The sequence below is a fragment of the Hylaeus volcanicus genome, unplaced genomic scaffold (genome assembly GCF_026283585.1).
Source record: "Hylaeus volcanicus isolate JK05 unplaced genomic scaffold, UHH_iyHylVolc1.0_haploid 12197, whole genome shotgun sequence".
NCBI classification, from domain to species: Eukaryota; Metazoa; Arthropoda; class Insecta; order Hymenoptera; family Colletidae; genus Hylaeus; species Hylaeus volcanicus.
Window position 1 is genome coordinate 172,429 of NW_026533147.1, and position 21,138 is coordinate 193,566.

At 34.8% G+C, this 21,138-nt stretch overlaps 2 protein-coding genes across 5 annotated transcripts in view; one reads left to right on the plus strand and one right to left on the minus strand.

The window, feature by feature from the left end:
* Positions 1-369: 369 nt before the first annotated feature.
* On the minus strand, positions 370-2,516 carry LOC128882892 (uncharacterized). 3 transcript variants are annotated; one of them, XM_054134716.1, is made up of 8 exons: positions 2,375-2,516; positions 2,245-2,331; positions 2,077-2,185; positions 1,935-2,027; positions 1,781-1,868; positions 1,610-1,709; positions 1,149-1,491; positions 370-1,060 (listed from the first exon to the last, which is right to left on the minus strand). In XM_054134716.1, the coding sequence occupies exons 1-6, from the start codon at positions 2,469-2,471 to the stop codon at positions 1,611-1,613; spliced, it is 573 nt and encodes a 190-aa protein (XP_053990691.1). In that variant the 5' UTR covers positions 2,472-2,516; the 3' UTR covers positions 370-1,060; positions 1,149-1,491; position 1,610. The 3 variants fall into 3 exon arrangements, with proteins under 3 accessions (XP_053990691.1, XP_053990689.1, XP_053990690.1); XM_054134714.1 differs by having other exon boundaries at positions 1,781-1,883; XM_054134715.1 differs by having other exon boundaries at positions 1,149-1,559; positions 1,608-1,709; positions 1,781-1,883.
* Positions 2,517-2,528: 12 nt separating this feature from the next.
* Positions 2,529-21,138, plus strand: part of LOC128882891 (uncharacterized) — a 34,528-nt gene continuing 15,918 nt past the window's right edge. The window contains exons 1-10 of one of the 2 annotated variants that reach the window (XM_054134712.1): positions 2,529-3,071; positions 3,127-3,217; positions 3,274-3,456; positions 3,507-3,717; positions 3,831-3,940; positions 3,989-4,165; positions 4,248-4,935; positions 4,997-5,240; positions 5,311-10,553; positions 10,624-21,136. In XM_054134712.1, the coding sequence (XP_053990687.1) occupies positions 3,511-3,717; positions 3,831-3,940; positions 3,989-4,165; positions 4,248-4,935; positions 4,997-5,240; positions 5,311-10,553; positions 10,624-21,136 (17,182 nt within the window). In that variant the 5' untranslated portion in view covers positions 2,529-3,071; positions 3,127-3,217; positions 3,274-3,456; positions 3,507-3,510. Of the gene's footprint in view, positions 3,218-3,273; positions 3,457-3,506; positions 3,718-3,830; positions 3,941-3,988; positions 4,166-4,247; positions 4,936-4,996; positions 5,241-5,310; positions 10,554-10,623; positions 21,137-21,138 lie in introns of both variants that reach the window. The other variant, XM_054134713.1, reaches the window with a different exon arrangement.

Below are 21,138 nucleotides of genomic sequence, written 5' to 3' on the forward strand. Positions count from 1 at the left end.
AGTAATTTCTACAAATAGCTACAATTTCGAGCGATATCAATCGGTAACAAAATAAATTAATATATGTTACATCAACTCGAGTGGAGTTAATGTATAAGAAAATGTTTTATAGAAAGTGTAGAAAAACATATTGTAATGGAATTATTGAGAAATACGATAGAAATGGTTTGGTAGATAATTGTTTTGTTAAAATTTTTTTTTTCTTTTTTATTATTTGCCATTTTAAAATTATAAAAAAAATTCATAAGCCATTCAAGCCATTATTTAAAAGGCTAATATTATATTTATTAAAACAAGTTAGAAAGTATAGTACAGTATAGTGCTCACCAAGGTAGGTTTGCAATAATTTAAAAAGAAATATTGAAAATCTGTAGGAAATAAACCATTTTTTTGTTTTGTTTTAATTGTTTATAAACAGCAAGAAAAAGCAAAACTTAATTGTTCTGGCGATAAATTTATAAAGGTTATACGCTGCAGAAAATAAAAAATTGGATTAAAAAGATTTAAGATTATTTTCACTGTCTTCTTCATAAATAAATTTTGGGGCTTGAGGAAAGATCATAGAGACGTTAAAATTTTCAAAAGAAGTGGGATCCGTCTCCATACATGAATACATTGGTAGTGAGGAAGAGTTATGGTTTACGTGAAGAAATGTGTTCAATTCATGATTCATGCTGTTGAGACAACTTGTCATAGGATAACATTGACGGTGAAAAATATTTGGGGTACCCCGTGAATCAGAGCTACTAAAATAGGTGTCGTTGGGTAAATTGGAAAAGCTACAAGAAGCTGTTTTTGGTAAATTAAAAGAATTAATGTCATCAAAGTCTCGTTCAAATGGTAATGGTGCGACATATGACGGTTTGCTAGATGCATCATTATGTTTTAGTTTTGTAATATGCTTAATAGGGAAAAAAAGGTGCAGCGAGGAAGTGCAGTCATCAACTAAACGACATGGAAACGATTTATGAGATGAAATAGATGAACGCTGTGGAGTCTCCGTGATAAAATTTGGGTTAGTGTTGTTTCTTAAGGTGTTGACTATTGTGCAAAGCAAACTCTAGAAAAAAATAAAATAATAAATAATAAAGTATAGTTATGACGATAAAGTCAAAGAATAATTCAATGTAGCATTAATAAAGACGTACGTCTTGTGAGGTTGTCACAGTTGGGTGAGGTGAAAAGTTTAAATAGTTCATTATAAAAGTATATAAGCGTTATACAGTCCAGTTAATAATGTATGAGGTTTCGAGTTATATACAAACAAAAACCAAAAAAAAATGATTGCATATTTTGACGCATCATGATTCTGTGAGTGCGTATTGCAATATTGACAGAGGAAGAAACAGGAGTTGAGAGGATCAAACGTTGTAAAATGCGAAATGAATTTAAGAAAGGGAAAAGGCGTTGTTTGCGATCATGTTAATGAAAATGCATCAGCGGTCGAAAATTAAAGTAAATAAAAATATTTTAAAACATCTATGAAAAAAGCTAGAAAATAGAAGAATTATATATTCCATGGTTTTATTAAAACAGTAAACATATAAGAAAAAAAAATTCTGCTTGAAAGTACAAATGGTAAAGAATAAAAAAAAGATTGAACGTACACCTTAGGAAGCTTGTGGCTCTACGACGATTTCAGCCATGCTGGAGGTAGAAGATGATAGTGATGGAGCTGCAGTTTTTTGTACGACCTGACTGTAAAAATCCTAAATAATGAAAAGAAAAGTAACTGTTAGAGTTCTAGTAATGACACGTCACTTATTATATGAAAAAGTACTTTTAAACACTCCATTTCAGCTTCATTTTTATTCTTTCCGTCTTGTGCTTTTTTAACAAGACTTTGAAGCCATGTATAAGGACTCCCTCTATTATCAATGAAGCTAAAAGTTAGGATGTGATGTCAAAAAAATATCCAAAATTTAAAATCGTACCGAATAAGAGAAACAGGAAGATTTGTTTCTTGATAATCAGAGCAAAAAGGAATAGTTTGAATTAGTTTTCTTAGACGTTTGTTTGTTTTGTGCCTGAGTATACAAAATATAATAAGTTTGTGAAATACAAAATGCAACAAACATTTTTTTCTTTAAACTTTTTTTAACTTCAACACCTGATTCGTTATTTTCATCATGAACAGGTACCCATGATTCTAATATGTTAGCTGTTTCTGAAAGTTCTTTAGCAACTTGAAAAGAAATAACACATTCATAAAACTTTTAGCGTAAGATAATTGCAAAAATGTACCATCTTCAAAAAGCTTCTTTATTAGTTTAGGACGACATATATTTTGTTGAGAATACGTTGAGCTGGTTTCGTTTGTTGAATTTTTTTCTGAAAACATAGTGAGAATGAAATTTTTTTTGAAAAGACTTACGAAGCCTAGGTGCAGGACTTGAATAGTATCTGGGGAAGCAGATGCGAAAAACTAAGGAATAAAAATATTCTTGACTGTCAAATAGTCTAATAAACATATGGCAGCATTATTAGTAGACATAACCATGCGATTCATATATAAAACTTGCATTTGTGGAAACGAAGTAAAATTTTTTTAATGCGATGAAAATGAATAGTCTGAGTCGCGTAGGATAGTTTTAAGCTCTAAGTTGTTCTTTCGCAAGTTATTTTTAAGTAAATTAAAATTTTATAAATTTAATACTGGATCATGAAAGTAACCACTTCACAAGGTCAATATTGTAATTAAAAAATTCGGTTTTTTATTTTTTGTCAAAAATTGAAAATAAATCGCTACTATTCTTTCAACGCGACATGACTAAAGACAGAAAATGTTTCTTCTTAAGTTGTTTAAGAGGACTGAGAAAATCATCTCAATTAATTTTAGTGATTGTTGATAGTAAATGAAATTTATTCATCATGAGAGGAAAATTTTTTATTTTAGTTTTAAAATGTCATTTTAATGTGTAGTGCCAGTGTGTCGTCACTGCACTTTTATTTAACGACATGCGGAGGTGTATCAACAGATAGAATAGTTTATGTGTGCGTTACTACGCGTATCGCGTCTCAGTACAGACATTTGTTTATTTAATAAGCAATTTTTTAAAATTTTTCATCAAGTAATTTAAAATGATTTTTGATGCGTGAACACGAATGTTTCTGTTTATCTTCTAGATATTAGTGGAATTAAATAAAAAAAAGTATAATAAAAATCGATTGATACCGGTCAAGCTGATGAATTTGTCTTTGGCGGAATTGTTATAATGTGAGTTGGATTGATATATTTAGGATAATAAATGTATTGTATGTTTTTGCTTACAGAGTATTAGTGGGTTAAAATATAGTTTTAACATAAATCACGTATAATAAAAGTACAACATAAGTTTGAAGAAAGGGTGCATTTTTCGTTTGAATTTTACTATAACTGGACCTTGAAAATTGAAATTAGACTTTGTTTAAATTGCCCCAAAAAAGATACCTTGAATAATTGTACATCCTATAAAAGTAATGAAACTGTTATGGTATGACTTTTGATGTTTAAACTTGTTTTGTAGTAAAATGAAGAGTGCTTGGGAAACTAAGGAAGATAATATTTGCGAAGAGTCTAAATGCGAAATTGTTTCAAAGTCCATTGAGGACTCAAATCAACAACTTGAAAAATTATTTTATGGACCCATATATGGATCCAACCCGTTTGGTTCAGCGTTGATCGAACATGGGAAAAATGTACCTGATGCTGAGGCGATTGTGTGGCTTGATGTGAAAGTAATAAAGATTAGTAGAGAACATTTTTAAAAAAGCTATGAAACTAAGAACCATTAAGAAATTTACGAGGGTGTGAGGTGAATGTACAAGACGTCATTCTTTTTTTTTATTAGGGAAAAGTAACAGTTCGTGTACCGTTTCATACATTAGAACAACGAGTTCGAAACGTTGCTCACTATCTTCATTCGCGTAAACATGTTGTTGCAGGAAACACAATACTACTGTATGTCAAATATTCAGTAAAATCGGTTTCATTATGTTGTTTTGGTAGTTGTTTCCCTCCTGGAATCGAGTTTGTAATTGCGTTCTTGGCGTGTGTCACTTCAGGGCTCATTGCAGTTCCAATTTTTCCGCCTGATTTGTCTAAAGGGGGCTCAGATATACCTCGTTTTTGTAATATGAAAGAGGAGTGCGGTGCTAGTCTTGTGCTTACATCGCAGAGTTACTTGTAAGCTCCATTTATTGATAGAATACATATAAATTCATAAGTGACTATAGATTTTTCCGTTTAATTTTTTTCATGTTAATAGGAGAATGTCCAGAATTCTTGGCGCGTTCGTTCAAGATAAGAGATGGACTACGCTTAAATGGACAATTTTTGAAGAATGTGAAGTTGTTTTGAAAGATATTGACAATTTTAAATATCCAAAATTATCTAAAGATACTGTTGCATTTTTACAGTACACTTCGGGATCAACAGCGACACCAAAGGGAGTGGTTGTAACTCTTGGTACATTGTTGCACAATTGTTATGCTTGTATACGTAATTTTTCATTTCCAAGTTGGTTGGATAAGCCAAACGGGATCAGAGACAAAGATGATGTGACATTGGAGGATTATGGCTTTTATGATGTTCGAGAATTTTGGAAAAAGCGTCAAGAGATATCATTAAAAAATTTTAAACATCGACTTCGGGTTTTCAGTTGGTTACCCGTTTATCATGATATGGGTTTGATAGGGTTTTTATGTACACCTATTCTTTTCGGTGCAACGTTGTATCAAATGTCACCTCTAGATTTTATACGTAGACCTTATGTGTGGCTAAAAGCAATGTCACAATATAAATGTGTATGCTGCGCGGCTCCAAATTTCGCTTATGAAGTAGTTTGCCGGAAAATGCCTGAGGATGTATTGTGTGAATTAAATTTAAGTCATGTTTGTGGTTTTTTGTGCGGTGCTGAACCAGTACGTGGACTCACAATCCAAAGGTTTTTAGAGGTGAAACGTCGAGGGGAATACAAAATGTGTGAAATAATGTATACTTGTTAATATGTTACAGAAATTCCAATCCTGTGGTGTAAAGGCTCATATGTTTTGTCCTGCTTACGGTTTAGCGGAGAATACGTTAGTCGTTAGCGGACGTCAACGGTTTTTTGATGAACCGTCTATTTTTACTGTTGTTGCCGAAAAATTACGCGTTGAAGGGATCGCTGTTCCTGCGAAAAATGTGGATAGTTTAGATGTTTGCCGTCCAGATATTCAAGTGTTGGTTGGTGTAGGAAGACCGTTTAGTCATATGGACGGTATGTCATAACCTTAATTATTTCAACGAAATTCGGTTTTATGCTTAAAATGATGTTCTGTTAACTTTAGTTCGTATTGTGAATCCCGAAACATTAGAGTTAGTGACTGAAGATGGGGTGAGTGGTGAAATTTGGGTTGCGGGAGCGTCGTTGTCAAAAGGATACTTTCAAAAAGAACAACTGACTAACAAAGTTTTCAAGTGTTCCTTTAAAATTACAAAAAATAAAAGTGTTAAATGGTCTCCTGAAATATACTTTAGGACAGGGGATCTTGGATTGTTCTTCAAAAATGAGCTTTGTATTGGTGGACGTTTGAAGGACATGATTATTATACGTGGAAAAAATTTTTATCCTCAAGAAATAGAAATAGCCTGTGAAGTCGTTTTAGCAATACGGCCTGGTTCTTCAGCAGTGTTTTCTTTTGAAAGAAACGGCAAAGAATTAGTTGGGATATGTGCAGAAGTTAGAGAAGGTGTTAATATTGATAGTAATTCTCGCGGTGTTTTTAGTTTTATATCAAAAGTTTTTTCGAAAAGAGCGGCCGAGATGAAAAGAGACAACGATATCCTTGATCACATTTGTGTGGACATTTTTAGAGAAGTTATGAAACGCGTTGGAATCAAAATTTCAATTGTTTGGCTTATGACAGCAAAGAGTTTACCTAAGACAAGCAGTGGAAAGATAAAGAGAAGTACAGTCAAAGCTAAAATTTTATCAGGAGATACCGAGTGTGTTATATACGAAAGAGATTTTGAGAAGAGAAATAATAGTGATGAAATCAGTAGCGATTGTGTCAATTTCTGTCCTCCTTGTAAAAGGGTGTTACCTAGTGCCACTGAGGATACTAATGAGTTATATAAAAGAGTTCAGTCCGTTTTGTATCGTCATGCACAAAATATAGTAAAAACGTCCGCATATAGTTTAGAGAATCTTGAAGGTTGGGATACACCTCTTTATGAATTAGGAATGGATTCTTTGTCAGCTGTAGAGTACTCCGAATTAATATCAGAAGATTTGAACGTTGAGTTAGATCCAACAATACTTTTTAATTATCCGACACTTGGAGACATGGCAAAGTATATTGTCGAGCTATTGGAGGTAAAAATGTCGAAAAAAAATAATGACGAAGCAGCAAGCATAAAAAAATTGCCGAAAACAATACTTTTTAATAAATTGAAAAATAAACTATGTATTATGTCGATAGCGTGTAAGCTTCCTGGAAATTCAAATAGCCCAAGTGAATTTTGGAAAGCATTGCTTCAAAGTAGAGATTGTATTGTTTCAGTTCCATTGTCGCGGTGGGACATTGATGAGTATTTTGATCCCGACCCGGATAGTGAAGGAAAGATGTATATAAGAGAAGGAGGATTTATTGATGAAGTAGAATTATTCGATGCATCATTTTTCCAAATAAGTCAAGCTGAAGCGAAACAAATGGATCCACATCAACGTCTTTTATTAGAAGTCTGTTATACGACGCTTCATGATTATGGATTTCGAAAAGAAACCTTGAAACGCACTGATTTGGGTGTCTTTGTTGGGTGTTGTGCTCACGATTGGAGTTACATTTGTCAACAAAACCCTGAAACAAAAGTGAGTGTTTACACAACGACAAGCCAAGCGTCCTCATTATTAGCAAATAGGGTTTCCTACGCATTGGGCCTTTTAGGTCCATCTCTTGCCGTGGATACAGCGTGTTCGTCATCCTTAGTCGCTTTGCATATTGCTGCCAATGAGATACGGCTTGGTCGGTGCAGTGGGGCGATAGTTGCAGGGGTGAATTTAATGCTTGCACCAGAAGTCACAATTGCGTGTTGTAAAGCGAGAATGATAGCACCTGATGCTCGTTGCAAAACTTTTGATAGTTCTGCTAACGGGTACGTTCGTGGAGAAGGCGTTGTAGCGTTGTTATTAGTTCCAACGAGTGATGCTTTTTCAAACGATTTATATATTAATAAAAATTGTCAAAAATCCGAAAATTGCAGAAAAAAAACGTCGGTTCATAAAAATGTATGGTGCACTCTTAGCGGTACGGCAATAACACATGGAGGGAGAGCCGCAAGTTTAACGGCTCCCAATGGTATAGCACAAGAACGAGTGATGTCGTTGGGGTTGGAAGATGCTGGAATTTCCCCTAATGTTGTACGATTTATGGAAACACATGGTACAGGAACAGCACTTGGAGATCCTATAGAAGTTGGTGCAATAAAAAATGTTTTTGGAAAAGAGTCAAGAAACACTCCTTTGGTGCTTGGAGCAGTAAAGACAAATATAGGTCATTTGGAAGGTGCAGCTGGGTTGGCCGGTTTGGTTAAAGCGATATTAGTATTGAAAAACCGTAGTGTTCCTCCAAATCTTAACTTCCGATGTTTGAATCCGCATATTGATTTAAAAAATTTTTATGCTGCTCTTCCAAGTGAAACAATACATTTTGATAAAAAAGAAAAAGAAATTTATGCTGGAGTGAACTCATTTGGATTTGGAGGAACCAATGTTCATGTGGTTCTGGGATTGCCAACGAATCAATTGAAGAGTGATGCTGAAGAAGGCGAGGATTTGGTGAAATCGTTTCCCTTTAAAAAGGAGGATATTTATGTTTCTACAAATGAAAAAGAATCATTGAATATATGTACTGACATGTCGTTGAGAAGAGAAAATGAAAAGAATGCATTTAAAGGTGTTTTATGTGGTGACATGTGTTCACAAGTCTCAAGCTCTAGTAGTCAATGTTTCAATGATATGTCATCTAATAAATCGACAGTCATATCTACCAATTCTAAAAGACTAGTAGATGACTGTGAAACAACTGAAAATGATAGTTTAGAATATTTTGAAGTAGCGAATGGTGGATATGCAAACGATTTTCCGGTCTGTTTTATCTTTCCACATACAGATGTTTCATACTTTTCTGCGGGCCATTATTATTATGAAAATGAGCCAACGTTTCGTGCAGCTGTTCTACAATGTGATGAGCTCCTCTCCTGTTCAATTCCACAACCATTAGTTTTGGTCATGTTTGATATAAAGGAAGGGAGTTTGAATGAGAACAACTATATGAATCGGAATCAATTGAAAGAAAAAATAAGACAATTGAGAGAAAGTCAACTTTATAACGATCTGTGTGTATTTGTGGTACAATATGCATTGGCACAGTTGTGGATGTCAAAAAATGTCATACCTGATGCTTTGATAGGTCTAAACGGTGGTGAGCTCGTTGCGGCCACTTTGTCTAAGATTATGACATTAAAGGAAGCGCTGAGTGCAGTTGTGGCAAAAGCAAAGCTGGTTGAAAAATTAAATGAGCGGGGTGGGGTTGTATCTTGTTGTTTGTTGACTGAAGATGTTGAATTAGCAAAGGCCGAATTAGGACTTGAGTATTTAACTAGTGTACGAATAGCGTTCGATTGCGGACCGAATCGGTTACTTCTTTCTGGTGAACAAACAGAACTTGAAACAATGTCACGATTTTTAAACAAGACATATGCTAAAAATGTTACTAGCGGGATGAAAAAGTCTCATGGAATGCCATGTTATCTTTTGCGTTCAGTTATACCATGCCTTGCGAATGACATTTATAATCATATAAACCTTCAACCACCATGCATTCCTTTAATAACTCCTGTCACGGCGGAACTTGTGACAAAGGAAGAAGCGGTAGATCCACATTTTTGGGCTCACAAAATTATAGCTCCGCTTTATGTTGCACAATGTATCGAAAAGGTAATAGAATTAGGGTGTGGCTTTTTTGTTGAGATTGGCGTGGGATTTTCTATAAAAAATTTTGTGTCATCACCGAAGTTGCATGAGTTACAATGGATTAATTCTCTACTGCCACCTTCACCACAAGATACGAATTTGTTCGATAGTGTTGACATGGAACGTAAAGATATGATGCTAGGAAAAGAAGGGTGTGTTTTAAAATCAGGCGTGGATCAATACATAAATTTTTGTAAAGCAAAAAGACGAAAAACGGAACAGTGTATCAACAATGTAATGTACGAGAACGAAAAAAAAGAATTTGGTAGTCTCTTCGTGAATAATTTATTCAAACATCAAATTTTTTCTTGGGTAAAAATACCACATCCATACATTGCTCAAAAGTTTTCTTGTGATACAAAAGACCAAACTAGGCAACATTCCAAAACAATTAATCTCTGTGAAAATGACATGAAATATTATAATATACCATTTCCTAATCGAACGCTAGGTTTATACCTTGATCATGTTATTCACGGGGTCGCAGTTTTTCCTGCAGCAGGATATATTGATTTGATAGCACAAATATGTTCAACAGTGAATAGCGACAAGTGTTTTGGTGATACGGTTGTTATAAGCAATATAAATATGCAGGTACCTTTATTTTTAAATAAAAAGTGCAGAAATTATTCCTTGTTGAAAGGATGGAAGGAACAGCAAAACTCAGAAACTCGAAATGAAGTCAAATCATGTGTGAACTCAAAGGATGTTGTTTTGAAAACGCCAAAAATAAAAAAAGGATTTGAAAAAACCAGTCTAACTATTGATAAGTCTTTGAAGGATTTCAAGCCAAAAAATGTAGCTGGGATGGAGACTACTGTATTAGATTTTAATCTTTTGGTGACATTAAAAAAAGAACAGGAGAAATGTGTTGTTTGTATAGCAAGTGAAGAAAAACAGTCTATTGATGGTGAAAAGACAGTTCATTGTGAGAGTACTTTATTTTTACGTGATGCCCAAGATATGTGTTTATCTTCTGTGGACGCGTCATGGGCAACTGAGACGTTTGAAAAGGTGGATGGTCAGGCTGTTGATGGATCCATAATTTACGAATTACTTGAGAAAAAAGGTTTATGTTACGGAAAGAAATTTCAGACATTAAAAAAAGTTTATTTGAAAGAGAATGGTGTTACAGCGTTTCTGCGTGTTGACGAAGATAAGATGACAAGGGATGACATTTACGAAAAGGGATTTTACATTCATCCTGCACTTTTAGATGGAGCCATGCAGAGTACAGCTGCATTATTGTTAAACGAAAAGGAAAAAATTATGACAAAAACACCTTTTATTCCGATTAGTGTAAAAAAAGCATTTTTAAAACGAATTTCTATGCACAACACATTTTGTGTTAAGGTGATTCTTAAGAATCGCGTTCCTCAACAAATTACAGTCGACGTTAGTATGTATTGCGAACATCAAAATGAGTTTCATTTAGTAGTCAAAATGGAAGAACTTGTTTTGAAAAAAATTGATGGAGTCGGAACAGCATACCACGCACAAATACCTAAAGACTTACTTTGGAAAGTAGAATGGGAGCAAATAACTCCTGTTTTAAAAGTAGGCAAACGTTCATTGTTAGTAGGATGACTTCTTCAGGTCATATCAACTGGTTTTTGTTTATGTGTAGAGTGCTTTAATGGAAAGTCAAGGAAAGAAAAAAGACAACATTTTGGTCAAAGAAGAAACGCGTTCCCTAGTTGTGTTTGTTAACGATGTACCGTCATCAACTCTCAACATGCATGACAAAGCAATTACTTTAAAAGAAGAAGACGATCATTTATTTAAATACATTGATGTTGAGAATGATTTAGAGTTTTCAGGGCCATTATGTGAACATGTTGAAAATGCAGCGTGGATTTTTTTTGTATTTCGCTGTGATGACACACGAAACGGAGATGGTAAACACTTGTCAAAACAGACCTCAAAGTCAATCAACATTGTTTTAAAATGGTTACAAAAATTGGGGGTTTCAGATAAAAATGAGGGTCATTATGTCTTGAATGTTGCATGCGTAAGTCAAAATGGTGTGTGTTTAAATGAATTAGACGAAGTACCAAATCTTTTACAAAGTATGTTTATGGGGTTTTGTCGTTCTGTTCGACTCGAACTTGCATCTTTCAAAAGAAAAATCCGTTTATTTTGTCTTGACTTGGATACCAAAATAAAATACCATGATACCTTTCATGGTTTGTTGTTTTCTCAATTAAAAGTATTTTTAGATTTTTGGAATTTCAAGGAAGAAAAAAGTAATACATGTGATTTGGATTTTGTTATTCGAAGAAAACATTTGACGGAGTCTGTAAAGAACGAAGGGGAAAATAGGGGAATAGAAGATATTGAAATTTTCGCTCCTCGATTAGAGTATTATGGTAAAACGGTTAACGGAGCAATGGAATTGTATATGAAGGAACGTGGTGCTATTTCAAATTTAATTTTACGTTCTCAAGCGTATGATTCTCGTGTGGTTCCCCGTGAAGGTCAGGTTGAAATTCGGGTGAGAGCAATTGGATTAAATTTTCGTGATGTTTTAAATGTTATGGGATTATATCCTGGGGATCCTGGTCCTTTGGGTGCCGATGTTTCTGGTGTTGTTGTGGCAGTTGGGGATAACGTGACTCATTTGACGGTGGGGGATGCTGTTTTTGGTATAGCTCCAGGTTGTTTGAAAACATTTGTAACAACGGATGCAAACTTAATAAGACGAATGCCTAAAAATTTGAGTTTTGCTTGTGCCGCAGCTATGCCTGTGGTAGGAGTGACGGTAAATTTAACAATGTCTTATTTAGCCAATGTAAAACAAGGAGACAAGGTGTTAATCCATGCGGCTACAGGGGGTGTAGGGCTTGTTGCAGTACAATATTGTCTACGAGTAGGAGCGACTGTGTATGCTACCGTTGGAAGTCCTGAAAAAGAAAAGTATTTAAGGTCATTGGGTATACAATACATTACCAGTTCTCGAAATATCGATAAGTTTTCAAAAGATATGCAGTCCTTTGGGGTAAATGATGACAAGAAAAACGACACATTACAATTTGTGGATGTTGTGTTAAATTGCCTAGTTGGCTTTTTTATATCGGGTTCCTTGCGATTTTTGAGAAAAGAGGGATGCTTTTTGGAACTTGGTAAACGCCAAATTTATTCTGTAGAAACAATGAAACACGAACGGCCTGACATCCATTATCATGTAGTGGCTTTAGATGATTTGATATCTTCTTCTCCGAAATGGTTTGGTGAACAACTGGATACACTTTGCGAGCATATGGAGGAAAAAACATTAAAACCTTTGCCGGTTGAGATTTTCAATTTTAAGACATCAGCGTTGGATGGCTTTAGAAGACTACAACGAGCACAACATATTGGAAAAGTTGTGTTGCAAAATACAGCCTGCTCTGATTCATTGAAAGATGGAGGAAATCATAGCAGTGCATTCAGTGATTGTATAGTGATAACTGGAGGCTTAGGTCAGTTGGGATTAGTCATGACGCAATTTTTCATAGAGGAAGGATTTCGACGTATTATTTTATTAACAAGACAAACGTATGATTCAACTCAAATTGATTTTTTTTCTCAGTTTAAACCACAAATTCATATTGAGGTGTGTACATGTGATGTTACATCTCAAAAAGAAGTCTTTGAAGCATTTGAGGATTGGAAAACGAAAGGTTATTGTATAAGAGGTGTAGTTCATTGTGCTGGAGTTTTGAAAGATGAATCCATCCAATCAGCATTATGGGAAAATACACAAAAGGTTATGGAACCTAAAGTTGCTGGTGCTTGGAATTTACATCTTGCATGTCAACAATTCAATATTGAGGATTCACTCTTATTTTTTATAGTTTTTTCGTCAGTCACAAGTGTTTTAGGAAATTATCATCAAAGCACATATGCTGCAGCTAATAATTTTTTAGATACTTTTGCGCAATATCGAAAGTCACTTGATTTAACGTGTCTCTCTATCCAATGGGGTCCATGGATTGAACAAGGAATGGCATCCAATTTAAGTAAAATTTTGAAACAAAGCGGCTTATGCGGAATAACAAATGAACTGGGACTGCGTGTATTTCATGATTTAGTTTTGGAAACAATAGAAATCAAATACCCTACTCGAAAATCAGTTCAGGGCTCTATTGGTGACGATTCTCAAGAAAATTCCTCATTACCTATGGGAGAGAAAAAAAATTTATCTTCTTTAATTTTATGTCAAAATTTTCACTGGGTGTCATTTTTGAATCGCTACGATAATGGCGTTCCTTTATTTTTTGAACGAGTGAAAATGGAACAAAGAGTTTGTAACAACGCTGTAGTGGATATTTTTAGAGCCATGGATTCTAAAAAACGTCGTGAATTCGTTATGAGTCATGTAACATCGTGTGCTCAACAAATACTTGGTACCAGTACAACATTGTCTTTTGATGCACCATTGCATGAATTAGGAGTTGATTCACTTGCTGCCGTCGAATTCCGAAATCTCCTTTGTATGCAATTAGGTGTCAAGCTGAGCGCTACAGCCTTATTCGATTATCCTACCCTTAATAATATAGCAGATTATACGGTCGACATTCTTTCGGAAGATTTAGAAAAAAAATTAGTTTTGGAAAAAAAGCAAACAAATGAAAAGCAGTTAAATACGATGACACTATCAAAGGATTCTTATGACATCATGTCTCCCTCTTTACATGTGAAGCAAACAAATTCAAAAGAGGAAACGTTAGCTGTGGTTTCTCTTGCTTGCCGTGTTCCGGGCCCATCGGGTAATACAGGAAATGCATTTTTCAATAATTTACAAAAAGGTATTGATTGTATAAGTAGAATACCTTCCCGGCGGTGGAATTGTGATAAATATTATGACGCGGACGCGGATACGCCGAAAAAATGTTATGTACGACATGGGGGTTTTATAAATCAAATCGATCAGTTTGATTCTACCTATTTTGATTTGGATACTGTCCAAGTGAAAGCTATGGATCCTCAACAAAGAATTATGTTAGAAATCGCGGCGGAAACATTTTATAATGCACACGTACTTTCCTCGTATATGTTGAATGAAAATGGAAGTCGAACTCTTCAATTAATGAATGCAAAGAAAAAAAGAAAACAATTTGTTGGGGTATTTATAGGTTCATCTAATAATGACTGGCAGTGGGTTCAGCAATTGAATTCGCTTAACGTTTTCTCAAATGGAGGAGGCTCGAATTGTTTAATTGCTAATCGAATATCTCATGTTTTCGGCTTAACAGGACCGTCCATTATGATAGACACAGCATGTTCATCATCTTTAGTAGCATTAGATTTAGCTCGTACGTTTTGTTTGAATACTAAAGAAAACGATGGTGCTTTTGTTGGAGGCGTTAATTTAATGTTAACCCCTCATGTTTTCATATCATTATGTAAAGCTCGCATGTTATCAAGGGATGGCCGCTGTAAATCGTTTGACAATGCAGCAGATGGTTATGGGCGTGGGGAAGGTGCTGGTGGGATTTATCTTCTACCTTTGGAGAGTGCTAGAAATGATCGACATTTCATTTATGCTGTTTTAAAAAGTACTGCAATCAAACATTCAGGACAAATTGATACAATCACTCCTCCTAAATGTTCCGCTCAAACAGATGTTATTTTGAAAGCACTGGTTACAGCGAGAAAGACACCAGATGAGATAACATTAGTAGAAACACATGGCCTTGGCACACAAATAGGAGATCCTATAGAAATTGCAGCATTGCAAAATGTTTTCAAATCGGGTCACCAATTGCCCGTGTCACCATTTCTAGGTGCTGTTAAAAGCAATATTGGGCATTCTGAGGGTGCAGCAGGAATTATATCGTTTGTTAAAACATGTTTAGTTCTTTCCAAAATGATCATACCGCCAAATCTTTATTTTTATAAATTAAACCAACATATAGAAATTGATAAAGATGTATGGTGTCCTATTTTTCCAGAAAAGTGTTATTTTTTAGATACGAAAGATGAACCTGTAGTGGCATCCGTGAATGCATTCGGATTTGGAGGAACGTACGCCCACGCTGTTGTGGAGCAAACACCTTTATGGTTTAGGATGGCGTTAGAACAAACAAAAGAGTGTTTGCACCCTATACAAATAAGCGAGACAACATCAACAAAACCATCTTCTTTAGCGTCCTCGTCATCAGTATTATTACAGGGAAAAAAAACAAAAATTTCCAAAAAAATTGTATTTATTTTCACTGGACAAGGAGCACAGTATCACAAAATGGGTCAAGTATTTTTTGAACAAGAGCCAGTATACCGTAAAGCATTTTTGTATTGCAGTAAAATAGCATTACCACATTTAGGCATTGGGTTAGAAACAATTGTATACGATAATAACGACCAATTAAACTTGACAATTTATAGTCAACCAGCGATTTTCGCTTTAGAGTATGCATTAAGTGAATTGTGGAAAAGCAAAGGGATCAAACCTACAGTGGTACTTGGGCATAGCTTAGGAGAGTATGCTGCTGCGGTATATGTTGGTGTTATGTCAGTAGAAGAAGCTATGTATTTGATAATTTGTAGAGCGCGATTAGTGTGTCAAATACCCAATGAAAGGCATGTCATGGTAGCTTGTCGCGCGACACCACAACAAGCGGAAATCGTTTTACGTCATTTAAATAAAAAAGAGTTGGCAAGAAGTGTGGGAATCGGAGCAATCAATGGTCCTAAAAGTATTGTATTGTCTGGAAAAAAAAATGAAGTACAACGAGTGGTTCACGAATTGCATTTATCCAACCCAGTGAAATACTTACCAGTATCTTATGCGTTCCATTCACCTTTAATGAAAACAAGTGGAATCGTAGATGAGTTTTTACGTATTTTGCAAAAAGATGTCACTTTTCATCCAATAGCATCCGATATTATTTTTGTTTCCACTGTAACAGGGCAAGTCGCTTCAAATAAAACATTACAGGATCCCCAGTATTGGGCATGCCATATTGCAAAGCCGACTTTATTCTATGAAGGAATTGTGACTGCACATCAATTAGGAGGGACAACGTTTGTAGAACTTGGACCAAAATCAACATTAACACCATTAGCTTATCAATGTCTACAACATGTTTTAGTGAAGAAACATTCACCACTTGAGTTTTATACATCTATCAATACACATTACGGGAATGAAAAACAAATATTAATATTTCATAAAGTTGTGAGATGTGTAACAGAAAACCAGGGTGCTCTTGAGATAAGAAAAGAACAACAGTCTCGTGAAGAAATTTCACTACAGAAAAATGCGGGTGAAGCGGAAGCTGATTGTACTGCGACAAAAGAGACTTATTGTACTGAAAAAAAAGATGACGTTTTTCCTGATATAAAAGAAGACAAGGGACGGAGTATGAAAATGGAGGGTACTTCAGCATTAGAGAATGATGATGCAAAAATAAAACAAGAGCATAGTTCCGCGGTAAAAGAAAATGGGATACTGTTACCGCCTTCGCCTATGGTATTTGAAAGACAGACTTTCGCGTGGGTTCCTTTGCAACATCCATTGTTAGTTACGCAGATACAAGTAGGTCAAGGAGTCGTGTATTCAGGAACTTTGGGAGTCGACTTTCAAAAGTTTGTGGAAGATTTCTCAATAGGACATATTCCATTGTGTCCTTCGTCGTTTCTTTTAGAAATTATGGCATCTGCGGTAGACAGACAATTGATTCATCATAATTGTCGTTGGATAGATTCTAAGCAAGTGGTTCTTTTGCAGAATATTATTTTCACGTTACCCTTGTTTACTCTTCCACATGTGCTTGAAACAAATCAGGCTGAATTTTTCGTGCATGTCACACCAATTTGTCGTGAACCAACAACACAGTGCTCAAATATATTTAATGATAAAGAATTTTCTCTAGTTTTGCGGTCAACATCGGGTCATTATATTTTAAGCGGTGAGGAAGTGACACCTTTTTCTAATTTACCATCCACGGTAAAACACGCTTGCTGTGAAAGCGGAAAATATGTTGGAAAAACAGATTTGGAAATAAGCCAAAATGATTTTATCGCAATTCAAAAACAATGTACAGAGGAAATAAAAAATAAGAATGACTTTTATAGTTTTTTATATGACAACGACTATGGATGCTCTAATCAATTTCAAACCGTTACAGAAATACAATTATCAAAAGACAAACGATCAGCCTATGGCTACATTCAATCAAATGAAACTGATATATTTTTAGAATCTGGATGTCGTGTAAGTGGAATAGTATTGAATAGTGGTTTTCAAATAGCATCATTTTTACTTTGTTGTTTATTAAAACCAAATAAACCTTGGGTTCCCACAGTAATAGAGTCTGCCTTGGTAGGAGTACAACCAGTGCCCTCTTTTTCCTCTACACAACTAGTTGTTGGTGTTACTTTAAAACAAGTGGCTTTGGACAAAATGACTTTCAATATTTATATAGGATATCTTTCGGAATCTCAAAAGAAAAAGCTACGGCAACCATGGGTAGATTGTGATACACAGTGTGTATTGAACAACAATTGTTTTCCTACACTTTTTACATCCCTTTTAAAAGTTGATTTCAAACCATTCCAGCTGATGAACTTCTTTCGACCACCGCAAATCCTTTTATCGCATGTAAAATGGGAAGAATGTTGTATGATTGCCAGCGAGCTTTCAAATCATTCTTCGGATTTACAATTGAAAAGCTCTACAGGTTGTGCGGTGTCGCCTAGTGAGTTATTCGACAAGACGACATCAGGTGTTGTGGATTTACACGGACAAGAAATGGTGACTGATAATGTTTTAACAGAAAGTATGGCGGAGGTGGCCTTACATAAGGAAGATCAGAGTTCTGTTCATTTAAAGTCTTTTGTTTGGGTCGTTGGTGAAAATAATATAGAAAACATGGCAACAGTATCTGGCGAAACGATACAGTATAAAGCTTTTGAGGACGTTTCACAGCTTGTCGAGTATATCGAAGAAGATATTTTACCAACAACTCCTTTACAGGAACCATCTCGTTTCATCAATACATACGGTCAATGTAGTTTTGAAATATTTTATTGTACCATGTTAAAAGAAAAAAATGATTCTCGAAGGTTGTGGAATTGTATAAACGAGTTGTCAACATTAGGGGTTTTTTTGAAAAAAGTGATAAATGATTTTTTCTCACCAAATGTATTCGTTTTTACACGTGAATGTCAAAGAGGAAATATTATCAATAATAGTTCTCCTCCACTGTTCGCTAGTATATGGGGATACGTTCGAGTGATGCGTTTAGAACTGGAATGTTTACTTCAGAAAAAAATGGGTTTTCATTGTATTGATGTGCAAGAAAGTTTTTCAACATTAATTCACTTCAAAGAAGTATGTAAAAAATTGTTGGAAATGAGACAGTTAATGGATAGAGAAAAATCTTACAATTTTTTGTATCAAGAAAAGGATACAGTTGTTAAATTTGTTACGACCACAGGTGCATTATCACCTTGTTTTTATGTTGCTCGGACATATCCTATTCATCTTATGCTTAAAGGGGCATGCGAAGCAAAATTGAATAAATTAGGTTCATTAGAGTCATTGTCGGTACGGTTTGCCAGACGCGAAAAGAATTGTTTCTTGAAGCAACAAGTGTCTTGTAAATTAAACCATGACAACATTAGCCATTCACAAAATAGGATTTCATTAGAAAAAAATTGGTGCGAAATACGAGTGTATGCTATTGGTGTAGATTACAGGGATATTGAAAATATTTATGATAAACGTACCGTATCATTAGGCAGTGATTTCGCTGGAGTCGTTATTTCAGTTGATGCCGATGTGACACATATTAAAGTAGGAGATTCCGTGTTTGGTATCTCTACGGAATCATTGTCAACCTTTTGTAAAACGTCCGCTAACCTTGTTCAACCTCTTCCTAAAAGAATGTCTTTTGAACAGGCAGCCGTTCTTCCTAGTCTCAGTATTCTTTTATATCATGGGCTGTATTCTGTGGCTAAATTAAACAATAAACATACAGTATTGATTCATGACTGTTGTGGAATGTTAGGTGATGTTGCGATACATTTGTGTCAATGGGCTAATGCAGCCATGTATATAACAGTCAGCGATTCAGTCACTTATGAAGTGTATGCATCTAAAAACATAAAAAATGTTGTCAAATTATATGATCCTGATAATGTAAAAACGTTTTTAGAAATGTATAAAAGAAAAAACAACATTTCAGTTCTTCTCAATTGTTCAATGCTCCCAATACCAGACATTCTTATGGATTTGTTTAAACCATCTTCAAATACTTGCAAAAAATGTTATTTTCTTCAATTCAACTCAACTACGACTCAATTCAATACTTTCACATACCCTAATGTTGCGACTCACTACCTTAATTTTCAAAATCTATGGGAACAGCTTCCTGAGAATGTGTGTGATATTTTTGAAAAAATTAGCAGGAATCCTGCATTTATAGATCACGCAGAAATAAATCGTTTCAAATTATGTCTTCATCATTCTGGTATATATAAAGCTGTTGACTTGCTAAAAGAGAAAAAATTACAAAACAAAATTGTGCTTACGTTGCCTAATTGCTTCCAAGATTTAACGAATATTGTTGAAAAAAAATATGATAAAAATGCAAAAGAATTTTCGGTATTGGAAAATCTTACTCTTTTAGTCATAGGGAACATAACTTGTTTTGTTAAATTACTCTTAGAATGGCTTCTTTTTGAAAATTGCGCTTGTGTTGTTTTTGTATCGATTTCGCAAAAGAATGAATTAAGTCATTTTCAAATTTCAGAAAATTTCGTAAAGTACGGTAGGCTAGTCGAAATAAAATGCGACATAACAGACCCAAATGCAGTCAAAAATCTTTTAAATGAATTCTCTAATAGTGAAATGTTCCCGCCATTAAAAGGTATTTTATATATTCCCGTAGATGTGGTTGACAAAGAAACTGTAATTCGGAAGGAAGGTGAAATGTATCGATTAATCGAATCAAATTTAGTTGGTGCTTGGAACATTCATAATACTTTAAATGGGAGCAATATGGAAAAACAACTTGAATGGTTTATTATTTTTACCTCATCGTTTACACAAAGTGGACATTTTAAAAAAATAAGCTCCGCAATGACAACGTCTGGAATGAACGCTCTAGTCGCTTATAGACAGGCAAAAGGATTACCGGCACAAAGTGTTGAATGGGCCACTCACCTTCTAACAAAGCAAGTACTAGAGTTCAATAGTTCATATTTAGAAAATTCTCCTGATATTCGGAAACAAGGTCAACATAATCTTTTTTCAAAACTAACTAACGATTTGGTCATGCGTGTGTTATATGAAGTATTTCAAAGCCCAGTACAAAAAGAGAGCAGTGAGACGAGGCAAAATGGTGAAAAAAAACATTGTGATGAAAATACGTCGTTTGAGGAAAATGAGAATTCAGTATTTGCTACAGATCCACCTTACGCCTCTAGTCTTCCATTGAATGTTAACGTTGGGGCTATAAATTGGTGGAGTGCGTTAAATGTTTCTGAAGGAATAAAATTTTTTTATTCGGTTCTGTTAAAAGAAGAGTTCAATGGTGCTAATAATAGTGGTATTTGTCTTCCAATGGAAACTCGTGAGTTAACTCGCCGTGTAGAAAGTTATATGGATCAAATAAAATGTCAATCAACAAGCGATCGTGAAATGTTTGTGACCGAGAAAATAATTCAATTAGTTTGTTTCTTTCATCAAGACGAGTTTTTTGAATTCTCTGTGAATAGTGATACTTTAAATGTACCCATTGCACATCTTGGATTTGATTCGCTAAACATCATCGAATTCCACAACATAGTGGAACTTGTTTTTGGTATACGATTGAAGCTGACATGGTTTTTTGAATATCCAACCTTATGTGAAATAATTGAACATATCATAATAGGAATCGAACAAACTATTGAAGAATGCAAATTAGGAGAATTGACACTGATGGAAATTTCAAGTCATCTTTTATTGTTGCGAAACACATGTTTATTCCCTAGCAATACTTCTTCTTCAACTTGCCTGCCTCATCATTTAAAAGTGTCCAATCAACTTAACGGAACAATGTCGTTTGAATCTACATCAAGATCTGTTTCAGTATGTACAGAACCAATGTCGGTATCATTTCCAGTGATGGTATCACAAACACTTTCTTCCAACTCGACTTTAACAGGT

What these genes read in the sequence shown, in the direction of transcription:
- LOC128882892 (XM_054134714.1), bottom strand. Translation starts at nt 2,471, where the DNA reads ATGTTTATTAGACTATTTGACAGTCAAGAATATTTTTATTCCTTAGTT. An exon ending in AAGTCCTGCACCTAGGCTTC is followed by an intron (nt 2,332 to 2,374) that starts GTAAGTCTTTTC and finishes CTATGTTTTCAG; the next exon opens with AAAAAAATTCAACAAACGAA. An exon ending in CTGAAATGGAGTGTTTAAAA is followed by an intron (nt 1,710 to 1,780) that starts GTACTTTTTCAT and finishes TTCATTATTTAG; the next exon opens with GATTTTTACAGTCAGGTCGT.